The 15,144-nt window shown below is 41.3% G+C and overlaps 1 protein-coding gene across 6 annotated transcripts in view; it reads left to right on the top strand.

The window, feature by feature from the left end:
- Positions 1 to 15,144, top strand: part of CDH20 (cadherin 20) — a 328,467-nt gene that overhangs the window by 253,919 nt on the left and 59,404 nt on the right. For all 6 annotated transcript variants that reach the window (XM_072152733.1, XM_072152734.1, XM_072152732.1 and 3 more), the window contains 2 exons: positions 4,572 to 4,866; positions 9,969 to 10,088. In XM_072152733.1, coding sequence (XP_072008834.1) covers positions 4,572 to 4,866; positions 9,969 to 10,088 — 415 coding nt within the window. The remainder of the gene's footprint in view (positions 1 to 4,571; positions 4,867 to 9,968; positions 10,089 to 15,144) is intronic.

Below are 15,144 nucleotides of genomic sequence, written 5' to 3'. Positions count from 1 at the left end.
TAGTTCCTCTTGTAATAATGAAGATGTTTCCAGCAGAGAAGGATTAATTTGTTAGTTTACTTTGCAATAGCAGATTTTTTTCCTGAGTGCATAAATTAATGAAAAAAAATCAGCTTTGTATTTCTTAGTGAGTTGTTTAGAATCGGATCTTAATCATTACAACACACTAATTAAAACCTTCACTTAATAAGCCACACGCCACAGAAGGATGCATTGTTCTCTGGGCAATTTCAAGTGACTACTCAAAATGCCAGCAGAAAGAACTGACATAGGAGTCGTTCACTAGAACAGCCAACATCAGTGCACCTGCTGCTTTGTTCCAGTGCAATGGCGTATATGATCCTGTCTTTACTGTCCTGCGTAGATTCTCTACAATGACAGTTGGTAAATATTAGTTACTTTATACTGTTAATAAAAGGTATTTTTATTTTGGTACAAATTTTAAATCCCTACACTTTTTCTGCGCTTCTAGTTTCCTAAAACTGTTTTTGGTGCCATTTTCAATGCACACTTAGAGCTGCAAAATGCTGGTCTGTGGAGTTCTATTTCTTCAGCATGAATATGGAGACAGCTCTAACCCTTTTCGGTCATGCGCCAATTCGTTAACCACTTGCACTACAATCTAAAATCCCAGCGTAAATTATAGCACAATTCATGCTCAAAAACACAGACCCTGTGCCAAAATTGATAAATGCCCCACAATATGGATCAATGTATTACAGATTTGTCCCTTCTTACCTTTCCCTTTGGTTCAAAACAACCCAATGTGTAGGCTTAGACACTGTGAGAAAAGGGTCCACCTGTTTCATTGTGACATCTCAAATCAAGAGGTAAGGAAAGAAACATTTTTACTGTATATGTTTACCATTTAGAGGAGCATGTCACACATAAACAGGTTTGGTTCACTTTGTGCTCAGTTTTTTAGTCTGGCCCATAAAGGAGGTCTGCATCTAGAGATTCTACCACTTATCACATTTATATACCATTGAAAGCCATTTTTAAGACAAGCTAATTTTTTAATAACTTTTAAATAAGTGAAAAGATTTTGGTATAACACATTTTTCCATGAAAGAAATAGAAGCCCCTGCATATTACAAGGGAGGATGTGGATGGACTCATGTGGTGGTATAAAAACAGCCTGATGAGAGCTGGAACAGTAGGTATTGGTAACATTGCGAATGAAGGATATTTCATACAAATGCACAATGTTATATATCAGGGTGCCCCAACTACAACCAAATCCCACTTATTTACCATCAAGTGCCAACATGACAATTTAAACAGTAATTAATTGCTCCCTGTTCTTCCACAACATTCAATTGTAACGGTTCCCTGAGTACACAAATATAGTTGAAAGCAGGAGGGCAAATTCTGACATCCTTGTAGTTTCTCTCCAGGGTCTCTCTGTACAGGAATCATGGGACCAGCAAGGGAACCTCAAAAGATAATCTGGCCCTGTTCATACCTTATCACTCTTCCTGCAGTTCCAATCAATCAAAGATGTGTAACCTTAAAAGAGCATTGACAGCAGCATCTCAAGTTGTCTGGGACTGCAGGAAGTCGAGTCCTGTCTGATCAACTCTGTCCTGAGGAAGATAGCCTGGGTGCCCTGTGCCATAGGTTCGCCATCAATGTTATATATTAACTGCAGGACCTGAGGGGGGTGCGATTATGAGAACACCATTGCCTCCTCTTTGCTATAGCACAATATACAAGATTTTCCGTAAGTGTTTACTGAAATTTAGGCATGTGATCGGATACCTAAAAATGTACCTATGACTGTACCGAGAATAAGGGGGGTAATAGCACCTGGATGCAGCACCAATCAGCTATTCAGCCTTCAGCAGTAATTCCCGGAAAGTCTGTAACACAAACGGTACATTTTCTCAATCCCAATAATTAATTTCCTCACAAAATACTTTTTTCACATGTGATTGAAGTGTACAGATTATTTTATACCCATTAGAGTGGAAATGATATGACGGACATAATTGCTACACGGTTAAACTCTTTGAGAAAGCTTCTAGATTGTAGATCTGGCTTATGTATTGTTTTTAGAACATAAAGATAATTTATTCAGTTGGTTTTGTGCTCTTGAGTATGTTACTTTTATTATTTTGGTTTATTCACATGTTTTATTAATAAATTACCATGTTACATTATTATTATTATTATTATTATTATTATTATTATGCGTCTTGATAGCGATTATTCACATCTCTTTTTCTTTTTAATTTAATGAGCAATCCTGTATTTTGCTATAATTACATTCCCAGTGTTCAGGAAATGTGCCAAATTTCTCCCATGCTTTTTGAAGTAGGAGTATGTCTAGAATACACTGAGGATGAAACATGTAAGAAACATAGTCAGAAAATGTTGTGCTTTCTTGTCTACCAATGTTTAAAAAACACTCTACATATTACATTTACTAACTCTATATGAATTTGCAAAGCAAATTTTCCTTTTTTTCTGTCATTAAAGTGGACCTTTGGTTTTATGCAAATAAAGTTCAATGAGTGTGGACTGAAACTAAGACTTACTGTCAGTGAATGGGAACATTCATTTGTAAATTAGGAAGTTGAAACTTGAAATGGCTTGGTGCCTTTCGTGTCTGATTTATTCATATATTGTTTGTTCAAAGTAGTTTTCATATAAGTTAAAGTGACTGTCCCACAAAAAGACGTATGTATCAGGGGACCCACAGGAAAGGTGATGAGTGATTATTGACAATAGAGGTGAGGCCCCCTGATCACAAGAATGAGAGCCCCACAAAATGAAGACGTAGCCTCAAATATGATACCTGACTAAGGCTATATTCACACACACATGTGCCCGCCGTATGTGGTACCCTTGGCCCTTTCCAAAGAAATATATGGCGCATGATGCCGTATTCCGGAGAAAGATAGGACATATCTTAACTTTCTCCCAGGTATGGAACAATACGGTGCTGTTTGCCCATTGCCGGCCCATGGGTTTCAAACTAAGGCTGCATTTAGACGGCCATAGGGGAACGTATATATGGCCGACGTATGTACGTCGGATATACGTCGGCCATATATGTGTTCCCCTATGGCCGTCTAAATGTAGCCTTAGTTTGATATTCTCCATGGGGGAACTCAGTTAACCAATCTCATGAAGACTATGACTCCAAGAAGCAGATTGTTGCCTCTTGTTCATTAGATTTGAACATTTATAAAATATAGATATTGTGGCAGATCCTAATGTTAGACAATGGCGAGTTAGACTAGACAGTCATATATAAATCTGGTGAAGAATAAGTGTGTGGTGCTGTGTGATAAAGCTGTCCTAGTATAAGACTGTCTAGTGGTACTCTGCACCTCCTATTAGTTGGCTTACTTTATGCCAGAAAATTAGGAGCGTGTACCTTTTTGGCACAAAGCCACGCCCTTTTTCACAGGCCACGCGTCTTTTGTCGAGCCAGTCTTAGGAGAGCTAGAAAACTATCTTAAACCCTTTATAATTGTGTTGCAGGCAGTTTTTAGTGCAAACTACAACAGAATTTTGTCATAGATGGATTAATAAATCTCTCACATTGTATTTTAGGTGCTAGATCTAAATTTTTTCTATGGCAGATACTATGTAATGGACTGTTTTTTTTTTCTGAATTGGAGATACAGGGTCTCCAAACCAATAGCAATTGATAGACCTATGAATAGATCATCAATCTGAAATAAGGAAAGGCTCTCTTTTAATTCCTTGGAGTTTATGCCTTCCTCTGGATCTATAGGATTTATAAATTGGACTCAATAAACTTCATTGTTTTCTAAGTTGATTATTTACTATTATACAGTGAAATTATAAAACATGCAAACTTCTTATGTCCAAGTTTTTATACTCTACATGTTGAAACAGCAGTTACAAACTAAACAATATGCACATATTGTAAGTTCTTGGGAGCAAGGTCCTCACTTGTATTGTTTAATTTTGTTTCCAAAGTTATTGAGGGAGATGTGTAATTCTGAAGTGATTTGCACCCAAAATGTAGTGTGCCATATTTATTGAGGGTATTACACCATTTTAGGCAGTTTGCAAACTTGTCCGTAAAAGGGGCCTGTCCTTGCCAAAAGGTGGTGTTGGCCGACAGAAAATAGCCAGGGTGCCAGAAAATTCAGTCTTTGCACCAGAAAACTTAATATTGTGGAGCAGCAAACTAGACCAACTAATAGGAGGTGCAAAGTAGGACTCAGCAGTCTTAGACTGCAACGGATTACTCAGCCAGCATCAGACACAGTGATAAATCTGGCGCGACAAAAATCTGTCTAGTTCTACTCTGCACAGGTCTAAAGACTCACACATTAATACATCTCCCCCATTGCATTTTGTGTACTCTGTTTATATGTGTACCAATGGTTTTTAAAAGGCTGCAGAATGCGTTTTCTTTCTATAAAGGTATTATATGCAGTTAATGCAATAGCCTTGAATATTTATCTTGGGCCATTTATCACATCTTCTGTTTTATTGGTTGTAAGCGTGGCCTAGAAATACATGTGGGTGATATATGCATTTAAGTACATTTTTTAATTTTTTTTTCTCTTTTTTCTTTTTCACAGCTTCATTCTGATATGGACAGAGGAAATGGTTCAATAAAATACATACTCACTGGCGAAGGGGCAGGAACCATGTTCACAATTGATGATACAACCGGTGACATCCATGCTATACAAAGACTGGATAGGGAAGAGAGGGCTCAATATACCCTCAGAGCTCAGGCTTTGGATAGAAAGACTGAAATCCCCATGGAACCAGAGTCTGAATTTATTATTAAAATCCAAGACATAAATGACAATGAACCTAGGTTCCTTGATGGACCCTACACGGCTTCTGTACCAGAGATGTCACCAGTTGGTAAGCAGATGTGAAGGAAATGTTGAGCAATGACCTTAACAATCTTATAGGCCTTTAGATTTCTTCGACATCCCTGCTGTATGTTTACATTAGTCCAAGTACGCTATAACTTAACACTATACAGCTTTAGTTTATAAAAAATATTAACATGAATAGAGAAGTAAAGGGCTGTGAAGGCTTAAAATAAAAATATTGATTTAATAGGAGAGTAGACCACAGACAACTGCATAATGGCCTTTGTGGTAATAACTAGTACAAAGGTAATACATCTGACAGCACAAGAGATTAGACCACCATGGCTTTCCTTTGTCTTCCAGCAGGTTAACCTGATGCATATTATTATCATTCTATAGCAGCATTTACTCTGCTGCATACATTTTTTTACCAATATCAAAATAGTTTATTTTACTGATGGATATACTACTATAAAAAGGTGTACAGTGCAAATGAACACATAACTGCTGACATTTCATGTAAAGAAACAGAAGTGCAATAGTTTCTTCAAATATAACAGCATTTCCTGAATATATAATCTGAGATCCTTCTTTTTTACTCTATTTCTTAAAACATAAATATTATTAAAACTAGTTAATACAGGTTCCATACCGAGCTTCGCTGGTTATGGTCCCCTGGATTGGTCCCTGGACTTCATTAGAAGATCGGATCCAGCTCATCTTCCCTTTTCCCCCTGGTAACTCCGCCAATGGTGCCGGCAGTTTCACTGATGTGAACTTTTAAAATGATGGCACCAAAGTCAATGGCGGTTTCTAAATCAATGCTGTACTTATGCGCCAATACTAGTGTATTATGTGGATCGCCTTTCCTCCCTAAAACGGCCACAAATAGCACAACTTTGACAGCAGCATTTAAACAGTTAACCACTGTGACTGGTGCTAGCACTGATCGCAGGTGTTACTGGGGGCATGGTTTTGGTATGACCTGGTTAGGTATCGGAAACAGGGCTCGAACAAAATTTTTCAGTTCACATTGGGCTTATACTTTTCTGGGTTCACTCATCCCTCCTAGTTAATAATAAAGTATTAGTATTAGTTTACTTGACCAGCTCTAAAGTGGTCCCATAGATTTTTTTAACCCGTCCATTAATACCTGAATATCCGGGTTAATTTTTGCAGTTGTCTTATGCTCTTCTTCAAGTGCCAATATCTTTGGAATAGCTTTACATATCATAACAATGTTTACTTTATTTTAACTTCATTGAACAGTTTTATAACATGGTTTTGGTTTACAGAATTAGCAGACAAATAACTAAAAATGTAATGTAATAAGCTTTTTTGTCATTTTTTTTCATTCAATCTTTTTTAGTAAGCAATAAAACTAAAAACGGCTTTACCAAAATATATTACAAACATGTGCAACATCAACCCATCACCCTCGCCCCAAATTCTTCTACAGATGCAGAGGGTGCATGTTCTTCTGAAAATTGTCAGCTCTGTCTTCTTTCAGTTCCTTCTCCATTCTGCCGTCAGCTGACAGGCTGGAGAGGGTTTTATTTTCTGAACAGTGGCACCTAGAAACACAGTTCTGGTGTAATTTTTAAAAGGGACTGTTAAAGTTACAGTGGAAGCTGTATATAAAAATTACATATTTTACAGCAAGATTATCAGTGGATATATCCACTTCTGTGGTACCTTACTGGTGTCACATTTCACTAGATTTAGATGTTGTGTCACCGTTATGATGTTTATTAATTTCTATACAAATTTTATCTTCATGTGCTATGTGCAGTTAGTATGTATATTGGTGTCTGGCAGTCATGATGGGGTAAAAGGGATTCAAAAGCTCTGAACAACATAGTAATCTTTTGGCAGCATATTGGAGAGAAATGCACTATGATATCCAATGATATGATATGCTAATGAGACAGTTTGTGCACCAAGGCGATATCCTTCATAACCAACTGCATTTTTTTTTAAATATATCCTGCCAGCAGATTATAAATCTGTTGACAAGTTCTAGCAATTTATTATTACAAATTCATCCTCCAGTAATATGCAGTACCTATCCAAAACTGGTGTCATTTATTAGTAGATTTCATCATGAAACTTATTGGGGCATATTTACTTAGGTCACTCAAGTTCATTGAATGTGTTGTCCGTCTGTAATGCAGCATGCAGCGATTCACCAAGAACATGTGCCAGAAATCATGAATCTGTCGCTTCCCCGTACTGGCCCAACAGAGTTCACCATCTTTTTTGTGGTGCACCTTTAACATAGGGCGTGCAACACATTTGAAAGTCAAATACGGCGCTTGGCCCGAATCAGTCAGACCGTTCGATGCACGTCCCCTAATTTTTGTCACATGGAAGCCAGCACAGCTGCGCCACTAAATGGTTGCGTGCTCCACAATCGCAGCGCACACACTTCTTAACCCCTTAAGGACGCAGCCATTTTACAGCTTAAGGCTCAGCCCGATTTTTTGGATTCTGACTTGCTTCGCTTTATATGGTTATAACTTTTGAACACTGTTACTTATCAAAACGATTCTGAGATTGTTTTTTCCCCACATGTTGTACTTCATTTTAGTGGTAAATTTTGGCAGATAAGTTTTGCGTTTATTTACAAAAAAAAGAAAATGTGATGAATTTTTTGAAAAATTTGCCATTTTCGAAATTCTAAATCATCACGTTTTCAGGCAGATAGATTTACCAGCTAAATAAGTTGCTGAATAACATTTCCCATTTGTCTACTTTACATTTTCATAATTTCTGAAATATCTGGATAATTTATTTTGACGTCACGCGGCTTGCAAATAGAATATCGCTTTTCCGGATTTTCAGAATTGACTATTTTGGGGATAAATACAGTTTTGAATGAAATTTTACATATTTAGCATCAAAACCCCCTATATAACCAACCCATTTTCAAATCTGCACCCCTCAAGCTATCAGAAACAGCTTTTACGAAGATTGTTAACCCCTTGAGATCTTCATAGTAATTGAATCAAAATGGAGGTGAAATTTAGAATGGTCAAATTGTTCCCTTATACGTTCATTTAGCACTAAAATTTACACATTTCCAAAATATAAAAAGAGAAAACCCACCATACAATTTGTTCTGCAATTTCTCCTGAGTACAAAGACCCCCCACATGTGGCTGTGACTTGTTTTATGGGCGCACAGCGAGGTGCAGAAGGGAAGGAGAGCCCTGCAGCTGCCAGGAATTTAGTTTCCTCATTGGCCCCTTTTGAAGGCTATAAAATTTTCGCTTTTTCGTTATTGGGGCCATGTGACGGCATTTTTTTTGCGGGATGAGATGCTTTTTCCATTGTTACCATTTTGGGGTTGGTATCACCTATTGTTGAAAATTTAGGAACTTTTTTTGAGGGCAGGAGTAGAAAAGCATCAATTCTGTACTGGATTTTTGACTTTTTTTTTTTTGGTGTTCACCGTATAGACTAATAGTCATGTTATCTTTATTCTATGGGTTGATACGATTACGGGGATACCAGACATGAATATATTTTCTTACGTTTTACTAAATTTGTCAAACAAAACCCTAATGTGGGGAAAAATCTATAATTTTTGTATTGCCATCTTCCAAGTGGCATAACTTTGTTACGTTTTTGGCTACGGAGCTGGTTGATGGCTTGTTTTTTGCGGGACATGTTGTACTTTGCACCAGTATCATGTCTGAGTACATATGGTTTTTTGGTCGCATTTTATATCATTTTTTGTGGGATTGAAAAGGTAAAAATCATAATTTTTGGAGGGTTTATAACAGTTTTTTTTTACGGCGTTTATCGTGGGGGTTCAATAATGATTTACTTTTATTCTACGGGTTGTTACGGACGCGGTGATACTATATATGTGGGGTTTGTGTTATGATTTAGACTTTTTTTTTGAGTTATATGTCTCTTTATATGTTTTGGGGGTTTGGGGCATTTTTAGTGATTTATGACTTTATTTTTTTATTGAATAACTTTTTTTTTTACTTTTTCACTTTTATACCATGGGACATGAAGAAGCAATCTTCTGATTGCTTCTTCATGATAATATTCTGCAATACTGATGTATTGCAGAGTATTATCAGTGTCAGCCTATGCACTTGCATAGGCTGGCACTTTGCCAGTAAGATGACGTCACAGACGCCATCTTACTGGCAATTCTTGCTAGTAACTCTGGGGTCCAGATCGGACCCCAGAGTTACTATAGCAACGATCGGCGCCCCCCGAAAACGGTTCGGGGGGGGCGATCGTGGGGGAAAGACCCCCCAGATACTTGTTAGATGCCGCGGTCGCGCTGACCGCGGCATCTAACGGGTTAAGCACCCGCGATCGGAGACAACTCCGATCGCGGGTGTTACACTGGGGTGCCGGCTATTAGTTACAGCCGGCACCCCGTGTTTCCCGATGCCGGTTCGGCTCTGATCCAGAGCCGAGCCGGCATAGGAGCCGTGGCGGATATATCCGCCACTGAGCGCTAAGTCACTGCGCTCCGTGGCGGATATATCCGCCGCGGAGCGCGAAGGGGTTAAATACCTGTGCAAGCTGTTTTAGCAATAACGAACGTAAGCAGTCCAACTAAAGTGTGCCGCAAAGTGGTGCAAAGCCCTTAGTAAATGTGCCCCATTATTTTATGAATCTTATTATTTGGGACCAGACAGCCATCTTTTGTCTATAATTTAGTCCCTGCTGCTATAAAATGGAAAATATATATTTATGAATATATCTGGTGGGTTAATATGGAAGAATTCTTTCTTCTGATGCAGAATATTTACATGCATAGCACACACAGACACAGAGAGAAGGGAAATGAAAGACTTACTTAGACCAGAGAACAGGTGGTTAAAGCAGTCATCATGTCGACTGTGAATGGTAAATCCAATATTTAAGAGGACAGAGAAGCATTAACAGCCTTCTGTGGCTTATCTGTAAAAATGGTTTCTTCATTATATTGTTAGGATACATTAGTGGAATGGAAGATGTGTCTGGCAATTAATCTTGCACTGACAGCTGGTTAAACAGTTAGTGTTGCTGTCATTATGCAAAGTTTGCAAGTTTTTTTTTTTATTTTCATTGAAGAGGCTAAATTAGATTTTCAGCTCTTAATTTAAAAAAGGTCAATGTTTTCTATTTTTGTCAGGTACCTCTATTATCCAGGTGTCAGCCACAGATGCAGACGATCCTACTTATGGAAGCAGTGCAAGGGTTGTGTACAGTATTGTGCAAGGACAGCCATATTTTTCTGTGGACTCTAAAACAGGTAATTACTGAGGTTGCATAATTTGTATGGAGACACTGAAGGCATCTCGCTTCTTGTCAAGAAAGGTCTTGATATTGTTTTATTGATCCTATGCGTAAAATTTCTGGATAACAAGTAAAATGTATAGATAGATAAAATCTTTTTACTCATAAAGGAGATCCATTAAAGAGTAATAGATGATCTAGAAACAGTGGGGGGTATATCAATCTGTCTATCCTATAAAACTGGAGTCATTTCCACCTAAAATGCATTTATCAAAGGTTTTAGACCATTTTTAGGAAGTTTTCCAGCTTGTTAAAAAAGGGGGCTTGTCCTCAGTAACTAGGGGGCGTGACCAGAAAGAAAATTGTCAGTGCGCCAGAAAATTCATTCCATGCACCAAAAAATTCAATATTGTGGTGCAGCAAACTAGACCAACTAATAGGAGGTGCAACGTACGTCTTATACTGCACCAAATTAATCATACAACAATGAACACAAAGATTAATCTGGCACAGCAGGGAACTGTCTAATTAAATTGGACAGTTAAAGAGAACCTGTCAGGCATATTAACTCACAAAACTAAATATATTTTTATAAACTGTCATTAGAAAGCATTGCCCCTGGCCCTTCATTTTCCCTCTGACATGCCTGTAAACGTAAGCTATCAGGTACTAAAGTTGTATGCAAATGACCTGATAGAGGTTTAATGAACCATTACCATATTCAGCTGTCCAGCTTATTCATGAGTGAGAGGCACAGCCATGCCCCCCAGTGGTTGACAGACAGCCTGTATAATGATGTGACACTCCTGGTGCTGGTTCCTTTCCATACTTCCTGGTGCTGGCGTCCTTGCCCTTTGCAGCCTGTGTGTGTGTAAAATAAAACTGCTCAGCAGATAAAGCACAGACACTAGCAATGCTTTACTATACATTACACACAGACATGAGTAGGGGGAGGAGGAGGGAGGAGTAACAGGGGTGACATCACTGCCTCTAACCATAATAAAGAAAAGATTATTTTAGAATGATTACTGGATGAATTGACTAGATAAAGGCAGGGATGGAATCCTTGTTAGCTGCTCCAGTGGCTACTGGTGGCAGGACTAGTTACAGAGACCTGATGACAGGTGTCCTTTAAAGGGTTACCAGATTTTCATTATTAAACCTATTGACAGGTTCATTTAGCACTATACTAACTTTTGCCCACACTGTTTTTATAAAAAAAAATGCATAGTTCTTATCCCCAGACAATGAAGTTTGTAAGCCTGCCTGGCACCCTTCCAGAAGGAGCATTGAATCCCAAGGGCATGTGTTATTCATGTCAGTGTATCTTTCACCTCATGTCTGGTGGCATGTCCCTCGGAGGATAACGTCAGCTGGAGGGAGGGGGAATGAGGGAGAAGCCTGCAGACATGAGCTTAGAGACACACTGCCTTGCATGAATAATGCATGCCCTTGGGAGTTGGTGCTTTTTCTGGTAGGCTTACATAGTCCATTTGCTGGGGATAGGAAAGATGCATTTTCAGCTAAAAACTGTGTGGGCAATAGTTAGTATAGTGCTATGGGAACCTGTCAAGTCTGTTAGTAAAAATCTGGTGACAGGTTTCTTTTAAGGTTGACAGTGAAATTTATGTAGAGCTTCATGCATCAAACTATTTAAGCAAATGCAACATCCCCCACCGGGGCCTAGCCCTTGAGGTGAGGCCTGGTGACAGCCGGGGCCCGCGGTACCGGAGTGGCTGGCGGTTGCGGCCTAAGCACGCTATCGTCACGGTGCTTGGTACGGGGGAACCGGAGGGCTGTCCTACAGCCTGGCAGGTCTCCAGCAGGGTGGTGTTGGCAAGAAATGATGAGGGAGCGGCTGCTATAGCGGATCTCCCTGGGGCAACCCCTTAGTGTCCCGAGTGTGAGTCTCTGGGTGATGGACAGGGTGCCGGTGATGAAGGCAGCCGTATTAGCAGGGACCAGACGGAGACAGAAGTTGAAGAAAACAACTTACAGTTCTTTATTTGAACCGCAGGAACCGCAGCAAACGTGCCTTTAACAGGTAGGTAGGGTGCCGAGATGTGAGTTGGAGGGAGCCTCAGGAGATAGTTCACCAGCCTGGAAGTAGAGGGCAGGCTGGGAGGCAGCTGTGTCCTGGTAGGAAGCTTCAGCTTGTCCTGTAGGGCTTCAGGTATCACCTTCAAAGGTAAGATGATACCCCTTTTTCCTCACTACACTAACTCTAGTCTAATGCTCCACTCTTCAGAGGCAGGAGCTAGGCTCTTCCTGCTCTGGTATGGGCTAGACAGAGATTGCTCACTCACTCACTGATTCTCCTACACTGGAATCTCTCTCACTGAGAATCCCCTAATGTTCTGATCTGAGCTGAGCTCAGACTAAACTGTTCTCCAGAACATTCCTGGCCAGAGGTCCTATTACCTTCCTTTGGTCAGGTGGTGGCTGCTCCTCCAATCACATCTCAGCTTACAGAGCACAGGATGTAACACATATCATTGGATAACAGCATCTGGCATTATACAAAATACTTAACTCCTGCCTTGCCAGGCAGGATTCACCACTGCAATACCGCTATGTCCTATCAGGACCATGTAGTGTAATGGAATTACATGCAGGTGGGACGTATTCGCAAACCCTCCCTCGCCATTGCATCGGCGAGGGTGTTGCATACCCCGGGGGCAATTGAAAGAGCCGCCCTCGGCTCGACTACCGATGGTTTGGGCACAGAGGGGGCTAAGGGCACTTCTAGGAAGTGCAGGCTATGTGAGGTGTAGGGACAAACCGCCCATGGTCCTGGAGACAGGCACCTGGGTTGGTGTCGGACTAAGACAAACATGTAGCTGTATGACAGTTGGTCGCTGACGCCATTAAACCGAACTGTACAGTAGGAAAGGTGTGGTGTCATGTCCTGTAATCCACTCCTTGCACCAAGGCCTGTATATTTGTTTTATCAACACTTCTTCCCTGGCGGCAATTATATAGTGTATATATGCATACATTGGCATATGTGACACAATAAAACATTGTACTACATAGAGACGGTCCGACACAGCCACTCTACAACCTGAAAAGCCTATGAAAGGGTTAATGCAGACTACTGGCATATATGACAGTGTGCAAACAGTTTAATTCACATTGGCTTAGGAGCCCAATGGGTACACATCTTGAACGTTACAAACGTTACAGAGGTGGATAGACTACTCAGGGTAGCAAGATAGCAAATGTCTCTTTTCCTGCAAAGGAAAGGCATAAAAAGTGCAACCAGAATGTCCGTACCTAAAAAGGAAGGCATTAAGTGCAAAATAATAGTCAATAGCCACTTTTCCCTTGTAGTATCTGGCAAAAGTCTCTCAGAAGGTCTCTACTGACAAAGTCCATCTTCTGGGTACAGCCCTTGATGTGGGGGAAAAGTGCAATGAAGAAGCAAAGGGTCTCCTCTATGGGTAGAGGGACAGGGTCCTTTGAAGAAATCTCTGCTGTGGCAGAGGAAGGGTGCTATCATAGCACAGGCCAATAATCAGTTCAAGGTATGTCTCTTGACTGAGATAAATAGGGGTGAGAGTCTCAGGAAAGTCTCTGGCTCTTTGGGGTAAGGACAGAAATATACAATATGTACATAGTACAGTACCTGAAGCGGGCTACAGCCCTTCAGGGGTTACTCTGCATCTTCCTCGGTGGTAAGTACTTCGGTGTCAGAAAAACGTACCTGCCTCCTGCTTCTGCGTGTCACCAGCTGGTACTCCTGCAGGTACGCAGGAGCTTTACCTTTTGTCTCCCTTTGAGACCTTCGAAGTTCCGGCCTGGAGAAGATAACAATCTCCTCATCGTCGTCCTCTGATTCAGGCGCTGGAGTCGGAGTCTCAGCTGGCTCTGATGTTTCAGGGGTTGCAGACAGTGGAGCCGGATCATCCTCCACAGGCAGCAGTATTGGAGACTGCGGTGGGGATGATGGTCTCTGCGAGGTACCTCTTACTGGAGTGGAAACAAAACAGAATTGAGGCACAGTCACAAGTTCCAAGAAACTGGGGGTAGGCGAACACAAGGAGGTCTGTAAGTCGGGGGTCGAAGTGAGAGGTGTAGACATAGGGGCAAAAGGACGAAGACATCTCTTCAGCCGGTTCCTATGTACCCGGAGTGGTGGACGGTCTCCTCTTGAAATCTCGTAGACTTCAGGGGAGAGACTGTCCCTAACTAGGTATGGCTCACGCTCCCAACGCCCATCTAGCTTACTGGTAGGATGGTTGTTGCGCAGCCACACTCGATCTCCTGGGGCAAGAGGCTCAGCACAGGCATTACGATCGAAGTCCCTTTTTTGTTTCTCTCGGGCCTCTTCCAACCGCAGATCCACAACTTCTCTGGCATCCGCCAGGCGCCTCTGGTGTTCGTGAACCCAGTCAGTCTGAGGGAGTAAAGACTGGGAATCAGGGGACTCCATGTCCCAGGTCATATCAGCAGGGAGATGGCCGTGTCTCCCGAACATCAAATAATACGGGGTGTATCCTGTGGAGCAATGATTGGTATTGTTGTACAGGTACACTAATTCGGGCAACAGTTTAGGCCAGTCAGCCCTTTTTGCAGGGGTCAGAGTCCTCAGCATATTGATTAGAGTCTGGTTCATCTTTTCACACAGCCCGTTGCCTTGGGGATGATAGGCTGTGGTCCTCAGCTTCTTGCAGCCATATAGAGTGCACAGCTCCTGGAAGACTTGGGACTCAAATGCTGTTCCTTGGTCTGTAAGGATCTGGTCCGGACAGCCATAGGGGAGGATGAAGCTCTTCCACAGGGCCGCTGCGGTAGTCCTTGCAGACAGATCTCTGACAGGTACTGCAACCACAAATTTGGTATAGTGGTCGATGATAGTAAGGGCATAACTGTGACCGGATCTGCTGGGCTCCAACTTCACGTGGTCCAATGCCAGGATCTCCAAGGGCCGTTGGCTCACAATGGGACGTAGAGGGGCCCTTTGATTGTGTCGCTCTCCTCGAGCGATGGCGCAGGCTGGGCATTCTCGACACCAGGCTTCAATGTCGGACTTCATGTTGACCCAGAAGAATCGCCTTCGGAGGGTGGCT

This window comes from Engystomops pustulosus, chromosome 5 (genome assembly GCF_040894005.1).
Source record: "Engystomops pustulosus chromosome 5, aEngPut4.maternal, whole genome shotgun sequence".
In the NCBI taxonomy this organism is placed as follows: Eukaryota; Metazoa; Chordata; class Amphibia; order Anura; family Leptodactylidae; genus Engystomops; species Engystomops pustulosus.
Note: the sequence above shows the minus strand (reverse complement) of the source record. Positions and strands in the feature narration are given on the sequence as shown.